Source organism: Eucalyptus grandis, chromosome 2 (genome assembly GCF_016545825.1).
Source record: "Eucalyptus grandis isolate ANBG69807.140 chromosome 2, ASM1654582v1, whole genome shotgun sequence".
Lineage (NCBI taxonomy): Eukaryota > Viridiplantae > Streptophyta > Magnoliopsida > Myrtales > Myrtaceae > Eucalyptus > Eucalyptus grandis.
In genome coordinates, this window is record NC_052613.1 from 25,705,747 (window position 1) to 25,718,700 (window position 12,954).

The 12,954-nt window shown below is 38.0% G+C and overlaps 1 protein-coding gene across 1 annotated transcript; it reads left to right on the forward strand.

Moving 5' to 3' along the window:
* The first annotated feature begins 7,719 nt into the window (after positions 1 to 7,719).
* Positions 7,720 to 12,276, forward strand: LOC104426918 (calreticulin-3). Its single transcript, XM_010040093.3, has 14 exons — positions 7,720 to 7,897; positions 8,357 to 8,464; positions 8,801 to 8,993; positions 9,531 to 9,789; positions 9,977 to 10,033; positions 10,127 to 10,174; positions 10,335 to 10,421; positions 10,505 to 10,562; positions 10,676 to 10,743; positions 10,841 to 10,933; positions 11,020 to 11,076; positions 11,168 to 11,263; positions 11,694 to 11,726; positions 11,945 to 12,276. Exons 1-14 carry the CDS (start codon positions 7,762 to 7,764, stop codon positions 11,954 to 11,956), a joined length of 1,305 nt encoding a protein of 434 aa, XP_010038395.1. The 5' UTR covers positions 7,720 to 7,761; the 3' UTR covers positions 11,957 to 12,276.
* The last annotated feature ends 678 nt before the right edge of the window (positions 12,277 to 12,954 follow it).

The window sequence follows — 12,954 nt, forward strand, 5'->3', positions numbered from 1 at the left end:
GCTAAATATTTAATGTGGTATTTGAACCTTTAATCTGTTCAATATAGTCTTTGAATTTTATCCCAATGTGTAATGTGGTTCATAAAATTTTATTTCAGTCAATGTGAGCATTAAATTTTTGGTAAATATTCAATCTAATTCTTATATTATATGAAAATATCCAATGTTATCATTTCTTTGATTCAAGTTCAAGGATAATATTGAATATTTTCACTAACATATATAAAAAGTTTGGATATCATGTTGAATAAATTAAAAGTTTATTAATTTTATTGCACATCGGGCTATATAGTTTATGGACTATTCATGAATTAAGTAAAAAAGTTCATTATTTTTCATGAAAAGAACCTTACTTTATACGTTTGAGTAAAGTTTAGAAACTATTTATATCGCAATTTCTTGGTTGAAGAACAGAAGAGTCTTAAATCTCGATGAAAATTTTCAGATGTCAGAATTTCACTTTTCCAGTACAATTTACTCCTGAAATTCCGTGTGAGTAAACCAGTCGCGGAGGCAGAAAATCAGGGGTCAGCAGTCAAGCTGCGTATGCTTTGGGTTCGGGGCAAGACGACGGACTCGAGGAAGATTGGGGACCGGGGTGGGGTCAGGCCCCCGGAGACTTTGAAAAGGAGAGTCAACGGGAGAGTCAAGTCTGCTCTTTCTTCCTCCCTTCCACCCGTAACATTTTGCCCTCTTTCTTTCCTTATAATTACGTTACTGACCCAACTTACGTGGTCTCTCGCCGGAGCAGCAACCCGTCTGACGTGGCATCGGCGATTTCCAATTGTGCCCTGAACTTCACTCCGCTCGTTTAGCCAAAAAAAAAAAAAGTGACATGTTTGAAAATAACGGTATTTTTGGGTATTTTGCTTAAACTTGAAATTGAATTAGAACATATTTTCTGCTATTTAATATGAAAAATTAAATTATTTTTCTTTAAAAAATTACCAAAAATGTTGATTTTTTTCAATTTTCCTTTTTATCTGTCCTTCGCCCCAACCTCACCCTCTAATGCCACATTCGAATCTAGTCCGACTTTGTTCACAACACCAGCCCAACCAACCCTATCACTAAGCTAACCCCCTCTAGACTTGCCTACCTCCCGTGACTATGCCCTCACGGTAGGTGGTGGCGGCGAATGTGTGGACTCACTGTCGAGGATCTTGTAGTTTTTTTTTTTTATTGACAAAAATATTTTCTTTAACTAGTTTATTTTCTGTGAATCAAACGTTGGAATAGTTTTCTTCCTAAAAGTTGTATTTCACTGTTTTGAGGAAAATGAACAATTTAAAAAATACTTTCCCAAAAATGAGTAATTGTATCATTTAAAATAATGGGTTAATGAAAGTTGTCTACAAAAATTTACATATAAACCTTTTAGTAGACGATGAAATTCTTTCATTTAATTTTTAAGCGAGATAAGTGATCATTTTTAAGAAAATATTTTTTAAAATTTTTCATTTTTCACAATACAAATGGACCCTTAAACTCACCACAATATATGTGGAGTCATGGCAATTTCTATCATAAAACCAATATCATAATTGTTGGTTCAATGGAATAAGGGCAATTACTTAAAAAGTCACATGAAGTTTTTGGTAGCCTATGTGCTCATTGCAATACATGTAGAAGCACATACTTGATTTCTAAATGTAGCTATACTTTGTAAAATACATAAAATGCCGTGCTATTTCAACGCATGATATTGTGTTTTGTAAAATTGGAATCAAAACTCGTCTCATGATCTAAAATCCAAAAACCATTTAAATCCTACAAGGGTCGGATCGAATTCGAGATGGAGTGATGAAATCGTATTAAATTAAACTTGCTTCAATTTCTATGAATCAATCATACTAATTTGATTGATCGTATCATCTTATGCACTTAAAAAAATATACAACTACATGATGCTCATAATGAACTTTGTTTCATATGCTAAACAACAATATTAAGTCAAAATTTCCCATTTCAAAACAATCAACTACAAATAATACTTTTTTTTGGATTTGCCTATCTATTCTTAATTGCAAGAAGGGGATGTCAAAGGTAGGACGAGTGACTAGAGTGAAGTCGTGATAAAGTAGCCGTATTAAAAAGTGCAGCTGGATCTAAGAGTAAAGAGGACCAACCACTATAACTACCTCTTCATCCTCCACCCAATATGAGATGTATACTCATTCCACCCGTGACTCGAAAATCTGATATTGATAAACTTGTTGTAGCAATCACATATGTGTGCAAGAAGTGAGAAAGTCTTTCCTCCACACAAGGTGGCAAATTGGCCAGAGTCCAAGCACGACATAGTTCAAATAGCGATACTGTCTATATCACTATATTTATAAATGTCCGATCTTTTGCAAAAATAATAATAACAATAATAATGTTTTATTTTTCAACCAAACTTTATCATTTGACTGCTACACGTGGGAACTTATACAGGTAGTGTATTTGGAAAGGTTGTGGTTTATGATATCAACATGAATTATATGCGTGTGATCTAACAAAAATATGTGATCTTCTTCGAAAGAAATGTAATTTTATACCATTTTGCATAGGGATACGGCTAGGTGTATGAAAGGATGCGGATTCCGATTTCATTGTGAATTATGAGCATCTTATGACCTTTAAAAGAAGCAAAGAATACATTAAAAAAATCAATACCCTTGCAGTGCATGGTGGTGTCGATACAAATATAATAAGAAGAATAGAATAGAGACTTGAGGGAGGGGACGTTTACATTGGTGACACGGACCAAAGATTTTCAAGACACAATAGGTCGAGGAAGTAGCCTAGATAGTTGAGCTAGTCTTGAAGGTTCTAAACCTCTAGGTATCATGAGAACTCTTAAATATTGTCATGAGTATCAAGGAAAGCGTACACTTGTATTCTAGACATGCACTTAGTTAACATAAATAGGTGGTAAGACCTCTACCATTAGATCAAGTGGAGATTTACGGTAGTAATTAGATGGGTTCCTTTCTAAATAGGGTCCTCTCTCTCATTTAAATCATTTAGCCTTCTGGTGCTGGTGAGCTTGGAGTACTTCAAGGGTACAATTATAAATCTGTAGTTTGGGCTTATCAACTATTCTTCGGGAAGCATATCCTTATTCTAATCCAAATAAGCATAAAGCCTAATAAATGAAGGAGATTGAAATGGCCATACTAGGGCACCTAAATCCAAGATATGTAAGGTAAGCAGAGTCGTGCAGTGTCAGAGGCTCTCAGCCACAGAGGATCTATAGCAAAAAGAGTCCAGAAACGGGTCCTCGGAATGTAGGTCTTCGAGCTCAATTGGCCCATTGCGCAAATATACTCTTAGATTTGATCAATAATGAAGATAGATCAACTTTAACTCTGTTGAGGCAATGGGCAGGATGATTTGGCAACAAGTTTTGTTGCCCACTAGGTTGAGCATCCTTAAACGACAGTATTTCCCTATCTAATGAGTTCTGAATTTTGATCTTCGATGCCAAGCAATTATCTGTGTCGTGCCCTTTCTCACCCATGTAATATTCACTTGACTTGGAGAGTTCGAATCCATCGAATTTGGGAGGATTGTCTCAAGAAATTTATCTGGTTATCATTATCCTTTCTAGAATCATAGGTATGAGTTCTGACAGTGGCCTAGGCAATGGGGAGAATTGCCTCGGTGCCGTTTTTAGTCTTGATCATAATTATAGAATACTTTTCCATGTGATGCCGATGGTCCCTGAAGAGGTGCCAAGAAAGATATCGGTATTAATGGAGCCCGAACATACGCTACCTTCGCATCCTTTGCTTTCCTATTTGCGAATTTTCGACATTACTTCGTTTATCTTCCCATTACGCACCGCTTCTTCAATTCTTTCTCCAACTATAACCGATTGTGAGAAGTTTGACAGCCCAAGCTAATCATTTTCGCATAGAATTCATAAGGAATTGTCTTCAGAAAGAGTTCCTTTATCTCTTGTTCATCAAGAGGAGGTTGGTCTTGTATTGTTGTGTCCTCATTGAAGTAGTTTGTTATGATGAAAAGAAAAGAAAAATCAAAAAGAAGTAATTATTGGACATGAAAAGAGGTGATTGTTGGATATGAAAAGAATTAATTGTTAACATGGAGAGAACTGATGCTCCATCATGAAAAGTGATGATGGTAGGAATAAAGTACTTATTCCCTAAAAATGTGTTGGTTGTCTGTGAATGACATCAAATCATACATTACTCAAAATACATGTTCAAGAACAACAATCTTCTTCTTCTTCACAATATTTTCTATTATTTTTCTTTTACACCCAAGTTTAACAGCACATTTGAAGTAAAATTCCAAGAGAGAAATTAAGTAACTGTTGAACTCGTTTCTCTATGACTTTGGCATATATCCATGAGGTATATTTATTATAAACCCGATAGAAAATAGTGAGGGCAAATAATACTTTAAGATCAGTAATTGTCATCACGCATGAAAGAATCAAAAAACTATAAACCACCACTCTATCTTCATCAGCAATCACTCAAACATGCCCTGCCTTTAAGGTATCTCAGGCCAAATCTGCCCGAACCTCCTTGGGCCAAAATAGTCTCCCGAAGTTGCACCTTTGTGCCTTATTTGCGTACAGGTTCATATCATACATACAAAAATAAGGCGAGGTGGCCACTCGTCTCACTTATCTTGTTTGGTTAAATACTGAAGACCAAAAAGGGACAACCAACCTAACATTCCCTTTGCAAAGAAACGAAATATTTAGATGCCGATAAAATGTCCTCTGCCTTGGTTTAGGTATTACATAGGCGCTTCGCCACCAAACTTTTCCGGTGAGATTCTTTAGGATCAGATTAAAAACTGGTCTTGATACGGTCAGATATGACAAGGAGCCTATTCTGCAGGCTTTCAACTATGTGTCGAAACTTTGATCCCGGGAGAAATTGCTACCATTTAAGCGACCAAAAGAAAAAGCTTACGATAGCAAGAAGACTTACTTGACAATCTGGACTGCTGCAGTCACCGTAAAGGGCTAGGAAACGGACTGAGTTGCAGCAAAAATCAGAGAGTCTCCTGATTTTACAAGAGATCTCTAAAGTTTGGAGGTAAAGAACTTGGAATCCACTCGGATAGGGAGCTACCAAACTCGAGGTCTCGGGTATTCCGTAGCCATGATCAGTTCCCTAATTCTTTACGTGCAAAAATCTAGACTTTTGTCAGAGATCTTTTCCTTATCTGCGCCACTGACTTTTCGCTAGTCTAGAACCTCGTAGAATACTAATACGACCTACTGGTCTAGAAGATTCTAAATGGATAATTGAATCATCGAATCATAAGTTTCGCCAACTCACATGTCAACGACAGGTGCCATGCACATGCTCGTGAGGATGGTCCTTGTTTTGGAGTTGGTGACGACCCAACCCGTGATGGATAGCATCCGTCGGAACACCGCAGGGTCGACGTCGAGCATTTTCACTCCGACGTTAATTCCTTCCAAAGCTAGGGAGAAAACCAAATTGGCGTCGAACCTCACTTGTCCACATGCATGTGTCACGGCCCGAAAGTTAGCATGTCCAAGAGGTTTCCATCTTGGCAATCAATCGTGACACGTGATACCATTGACCTTGGTGTGCTCTTTCCATTCAATATAACTATGTTCCTCGAGATGTAAGAAAAATTCTCCTAGGGAGCAATGAGTTATGTTCTCTCAAAGTTTTATCCTCTCAAAGTTCTTGCAACAACGTTATAAATGCGAGTTTTAATCCCAGTACTTTTTAGTAGTTGACCATAAATGCATATAGCTTGTGATAGTTGGCTATGAATACAAGTGGTTGGTAGGTGAGGAGGTGCAATACTCCATCGTTTTAGATTAAACGGAATGATCCGGCCTTCTATCATGATTTGATTCATTTTGTTAAAATTATTAGCGAAGTGATTAAAAAGTATATGATCATGAGGATGGGGATGATTTCTCTTTCCCTAAGGACATTGACCCTCTCCTAAGAGATACTCATTTATACAAACACAAAAGCATATATCTAAAATCCAAACTAGCGCAATCTTCTCTCATTAAGTGTTTATTTAAAAACTATTTTTATTGATTTCTTATTATATTTTTCTCTTTTTTTTTTTTTCTTCTTCACTGCTCAAAGCGAAGCCACCAGCGATCGTTGTGACTCCGACTGGATGAGAAAGGCTCTTGTCAAAGGGAGGCCGTCGCAAAACCTTTGCTAAGAGGCGCATGGGTGAATCGGAGAGTCGATCGAAGAAGAAAAAAATAAAGAAAATCGATCATCAAGCAAAATGACATTTGGAATTTTTATAAATAAAGAAATTATTCACTATAATGTCGACTATGTGCCAATCGCACCAAGTAAGATAGTCGGCGCTAATTAGACCGTTTGTTAGCGATTTTCTATTAAAATTACCCAAAATGACTATATTAAAAATTTATTAAAATATTTATGATTAATCTAACAAATCATCAAAATATGTAAGACTAAATTAACACAATTAAAAAGATTTAAGACAAAACCAGCCACCGTTCAATAAATCTAGGACTTATTTGGACAAGTGTTCCCCCAATGTTAGCGTGATGGTTGGTGTTAACCTTCCGTATAACTTGCGTTCTACATTCGGAAACTTGTTTCCCGGTTCGAAATCATTGCCGGCGGGACATAGCAAAACCGTGACACTGGAGAAAGTGGTTCAAGGGCATAATTGTAAAGGAATAATTTACCGTGTCAGTCGGGTCGTAATTAATTTAGTAATTTCGAAATAATATAATCTGTAAGTGGAAAAAAGGATGAGGAGAGAGAGAGAGAGATGGAGGACGACAGGGCTTGGATTTGACTAAACAAAGGAGCAACGCGATTGGTGGGCGCTACGTGCTCTGTTTCTTCTCATTGGCTGAGAGGCCCTTTCCACGTTTATACATAAAGAAGAGTCAAAGTCAAGCACAAAGCAACACAACACATTTATTTTTTTATTTTATTTGATTCATCAATGACTTGTCTATGTCTAACATTGATTCCCTTTTGATTATTTATTTATATTATTTTTATTATTATTCAAATCCGCTCATGCTTGGGTTGTCTTTTGTTTGGTATATAGAATTTTAAATCCGATGATGTTAATGCCAGATATAAATAAGATGAAACTATGTGCAATGTTAATCGAGAGTAAAGGAGGGCATATAAGCTATCATGTTAGAAAGTTTAATTCAAAACTCAAGCCAACATGTAGAGGGAGGCTACCCTCTGCGTATATGAAGAAGATAAAAAATCTCGTAAATAAGCGATACTAGGTACTTTAATAGGGCATGTTGCAAAGTTTTAGAGCTCTGCTTGTTTATTCGAAAAGCATTTTCTTAAAAATGATCATTTACAATAATTAATTAGTATAAAATGTTTTCATGATTTAAACAATTTATATTTTTGTAAGAAACATAAATGACCAATTTTAGGAAAAGGTTTTTAAAAATTTTAAAAAAATTTCGTTAAATGAGGTAAGCGGATTCAGTGTGAATGGCCAGAATGATTAAAGTAATTATGAAAACGGAAAACAAAGTGTCCCAAATAATAATAAATAAATAAATAAAGTCGAGCCTACGTGGGATTTTCCTTGGCCTCCTATTGGATAGGCAAAACGCAAAAGTGGGCATGTCGTGGCAGCGTGGCACTTTCGTAAATAAGAGCGAATGGGAGGTCGGAAGATGAAAGGTCTTCTCTTTTTATAACCCGAAGTGCCGAAGCCACTCCGAAGCAAGCAGCAAGCAAGTCCCGAGCTTTCTCCCCATCAATGGCGGGGACCGAGCGCAGGCAGCAGCTCCTCTTTCTCCTCCCGACGTCGCCGCTCTGCCTCGCCCTCCTCCTCCTCCTCTCCTCCCTCGCCCGCCTCGCCCTGTCCGAGGTCATCTTCGAGGAGCGCTTCCTGGGTATTCCCTCTCTCTCTTGCTGTTCTTGCTGAGCTCCTGTTTCTGCCGCTGCAACTTGTTGATTTCAATACCCGCATGCTCTCATTTTGCTCGGGACAACAACCCTTTGGAGCAGCGGTCGAGAATATTAAAGCTTGGTTGATTAATTCCATTGCTTTCTTCCCAGTCTTTTCTTGTTCTTGTTATCTTGGCTTTTTGATGAGTGAACTGTGTGGAGATCGAAGTCAGCTTAGTTGTCATCCAAGGAAGCCTTTTTAAGCTTCTGGGGATGCTATTCGTAATGCCCATTTCGTTTGTGGAGAGTTTCTTTTCGCGAACGCTGGAGCTGAATCAGTTCCGTCAATGCTGTCGATGTCGTCGATGCTCTTGGTCCCACGATTCTCGGTTCTTTATTTGCTTCTATATAGTTCTGATGCTTGTTTGAAACTTGAATGATTGATTTTGGTTTTTGGGTTGAAGACGGATGGAAGAGACGTTGGGTGGTGTCCGACTGGAAGAAGAGCGAAGGGAAGGCTGGGACGTTCAAGTACACGGCCGGAAAGTGGCCCGGCGATCCCGACGACAAAGGTTTTTCGTCCTTCCTTTTTCTTGAAAGGATTATTTTTTATCTGTCTCTCTTTTGTCAATGTTCGATCGTGTGACCCTCTGGACCCTCAGTGTATCTTGTTTCATAATTCGAAGTTCACCCTCAGTGTATCTGGTTTAATAAATTGAAGTTCTCTTGATGTTAGCTTATTGCTTTGGTTATGGCCCGACTGCATCTTAAGGCCTTCGTTTATATATGATGATTTGTAAGTTGTGCACGTGGTCTAGTTGGCCAGATAAATGAAGTACACATCAATCTCATGCCAAAATTGTTGCTTGGCTGGTATATATGATGTTCTGCAATCTCTTCATTTGCAGGTATCCAGACTATTAAAGATGCGGCGCACTCTGCCATATCTGCGAAGCTGCCAGAGTTCAGCAACAAGAACAGGACTTTGGTTCTCCAATACTCTATTAAGTTTGAGCAAGAGATTGAGTGCGGTGGTGGTTACATAAAGCTTCTCTCTGGATTTGTCAATCAAAAGAAGTTTGGCGGGGATACTCCTTACAGGTTGGTTCTGTTTTCTAACTGGGGGTCTGTCTGGTGTGTGCAAAAGCAACTCCTTTGGTTTTTGGTTTATCATACAAAGATTCTATAAAAAAATTTCGTCATGGTTTTCTTATTGTCAAGTTCTGTTCCAGAGGCAAGATAGACAACACGTAATTACCTAGGTGCTTATGTTACAGATTCCTAGGACAAGTTTCCACTGCCCATGCTATCACAGGATCGATCAAGGCTTGATAATTTGATTAGACTGTCAATCACTCCACTACATTGAATGTCCTCCTTGCTTGTAGCTATGACTAGGTAGTATGATGCCTTAAAAGAGAATAGCTTACCCTGTGACAAGATTTAACCATTATATCTAAAGTCCTCTAGCTATATCCTCATAACAAGTTTCCTCCCCTTGACTCTGATTATATATGATGTCTGTATCTAACCTCGGGACACTCATATTCATTTTTATTTCCTTTTCCAGCATAAATATTGTGCAAAGATTCCATTTTAACTTGTTCTTCATTTTCTTTTTCAAATTTGGGTGTTCAGCCTAATGTTTGGACCAGACATATGTGGTACCCAGACAAAGAAACTCCATGTCATTCTTTCCTACCAAGGGCAAAATTACCCCATCAAGAAGGAGTTGGAATGCGAAACGGACAAGTTGACTCATTTCTACACATTCATCCTCAGGCCAGATGCTACTTATAGCATTTTGGTTGATAATCGAGAAAGGGATTCAGGAAGCATGTACACAGACTGGGATATCCTTCCTCCACGGAGAATCAAAGATGTCAATGCTAAAAAGGTCTGCTCCTTGGCTGTGGTCTTCAAATGTTTGATATTGTGTTTTATCCACCCGAAGTCAATACACTTCTTTTCTTCCTGTCGACTTTGTAGAAGCCTCAGCAGGATGTAGCTTAAACCTTTTCATCACATTGATTCTATCATATTTCATTTCTTAAGAACAAAACCTCACTGGCTGTCTGTCACAGCCTGCAGACTGGGATGACAGAGAATACATTGAAGACCCTAATGAAGTCAAACCCGAGGTAGGCTGTTTCAATCACCACCTATAATGAGTCCCTTCAGAGATTTCTCAAGAATTTTAATGATTTATTGAGTTTTTTTGTCACCATATACAGGGATATGATTCAATTCCTTCTGAGATCCCTGATCCAAAAGCTAAAGAGGTTAGTTTGTTTTTGTTAGAGAATTTGCTTTGAACATGGTAGCATCCACTTTTTCAGTCTATTTTAGCTGCTTCCGAAGAAAGCTACTTTAGTTCTCTGGCCTTTCGCTCAATAGAAATTCCACTGCTGATGCTTACTCAATGGTTCTATTATCTTGTAGCCTGATAATTGGGATGAAGAAGCGGATGGAGTGTGGAAACCACCAAAAGTACCAAATCCTGCCTTTAAAGGACCATGGAAGCGGAAGGTGTGACAATACATAACTAAAATGATCACAGCCTTGACATTCAATAAAATGTTGCAACTTCTGATCTTTTTCCTTTGCTCCAGAAAATAAAGAATCCCAATTATAAGGGAAAATGGAAGATCCCTTGGATCAACAATCCAGGTACCATCTCATTAGAGCCTGAATCTTTTTGCAGCATTAATTCATGTTAAAAATATTGACCGTTGATCTGAGAAGATTGCTGGATAATAAATGGGTTATGTTCCTGTTTGCAGAGTTTGAGGATGACCCCGACCTTTATGTGATGAAGCCAATACAATATGTAGGCATTGAGGTTTGGCAGGTAGGATTTGATAAGAAAACATATTTGGGCTTCACCTTCTGAAGCAACAGCTAAATCCATGACTAAGAGAATGAATTAATGAACGTTTTGTGTGCAGGTAAAGGCAGGTGCAATATTCGACAATGTCTTGATTTGTGATGATCCAGAATATGCAAAGCAAGTGGTGGAGGAAGTATTCGCCAATCGAGAGGTCAGTCCTGTTCTTCAACTCCATTTTGCAATTTCCTAGACTAAAAAGATTTTGGCTAATTTAAGTGATTGTCTTGTTTACTTTAGGCTGAAAAGGAGGCCTTTGAAGAAGCAGAAAAAGTGAGGAAAGCACAAGAAGAAGAGGTGATAGGAGTGATTTATTAGTCATATGTTATATCCCTCGCTTTAAATTTCTTGAGATGGCCTTCAAGTGGTGGATCTCTTGTATATGCAGGAAGCTCGAAGAGCAAGGGAGGAAGGCGAAAGGAGACGACGTGAGAGGGGTTATGATCGACGATATCGAGATAGATACAGAGATAAATATAGAAGGGTTTGTATATCAGATCCTTGACTTTCTCACCTGGTTGCATTCCTTCTTGTTCAATGCATCCTCAACTGTCGTTTAGTTCCTTTGGCAAGATATCTCTGGCTAGGATGGCATCTACTATATTTAGCCTTAAATTTGCTTTTACCAGCGCATTGGATCCTGCTTGTCTCCCATGTTTCTTGGCATACTGTAGCAGTGATGAACTTGGAAATCTGTTGAAGCTCATTGACGTAGTTTCACCTAGAAAAATTAAGGCTAAAGAATTGTAGAGATGCTCTTGCAAACTTGCAGTCATGTCATATTCACAAGTCACTCATCTTCCAATAGAAAATGCTTGATTCTTGAACTTTTCCTGCTAATGATGCATTCCATTATCACTCGTCCTGCATTTTTCCAAGCTTGTTTATTCTTACTGCAAAGTTCTCTTTTGCAGCATGATCGCCGCGACTACATGGATGATTATCATGTAAGCAAATCTTTCTGATATATTTTCGTAATATTATAGGGGAATAATGTGGTGACTACCCGTTCGTAGTATATATAACACTAATTTTCATTTTTTGGATTCCAAATAACTTACATGGAAATTTACTCGTCCTGGGTCTTATTTCATTTTGCTAGAGTTTTCAGTCCATTATGTAAGTTGCAGTCTTGGTGTAAATTAATGTCTCCTACTGGTTGCAGGACGAGCTTTGAAGCTGTGACGAGCCCATCTTCAGGGGTAATGAGGGAAGTTTTGGCGCCACCATCCACCCTCATCTGGAAATTTCTGTGTTTCAACTCTTTGTAACACTATAGTTTTGATTCAAGCTGTAGCTGTAACATGCAACATAATGGGCTGTTCCTGAACATTGTAATGAGTTCCCCCAATTATTTCTGCATCGCCATATAAGTCGTTCCCATCGAAGCTCAGACGTCAATCTGGGACTTCTGAATTTCAAATAGGGGTGCAGTTTCTTGATGCTATGTGTTCTCTAGCTTTAATGTTTTCAAGAAGTGGAATTTCTTATGTGCTACCAACCAGATCAATCTGGATGTCCCCACTTCCTCTTGGTCTTTCCTGATATAATTGATTTGAAATGTTGGGCCTTTCTAAGATTCCACCACCAAATGAAAGAAGGGGCTAACATCCATCCACAACGAAAGTGGACGAAACAGTGCAATCAATCGAACTTTCGCTATTTCCGTACAGGGGTCGTTGGCTAGTGTTATCGACCTAAACGAAGGCATCTCTCCGTTCAATAGCTTTCCCATAAAGAACATTTATTGACAAGTCAAGACGTTGCTTTACATGCCAATTGGGTTAACTCTTTCGCTTGGTTAATATTTTATGGATCAGCAAGTTTTCCTGAAGGCAGACGACGCTAGTCTTAACCAATTAGTTAACCTTTCGCTTTAGCAACTTCGTGTAGAGGGACAACCAATATCGATGTATCAACTAAATAGACTAGGTAATCATGAGCATCTATAACTAATAATTTGACTATATCATACGTAAATTTCATAGTACAAACTTTGTACTATAATAATTTGACTATAATAATTTTTTCTCCTTTTTTATCGATGTTCTCGTGATACCTTTTTATGGACTCTACTTTGTAACAAAGTAGAGTCCATAACTAGCAACTTTTCCACATCAGAAGTAACTTAAATATAGAAATGGGTAGAAGTAGGTCACTTGAAAAATCTTTGTA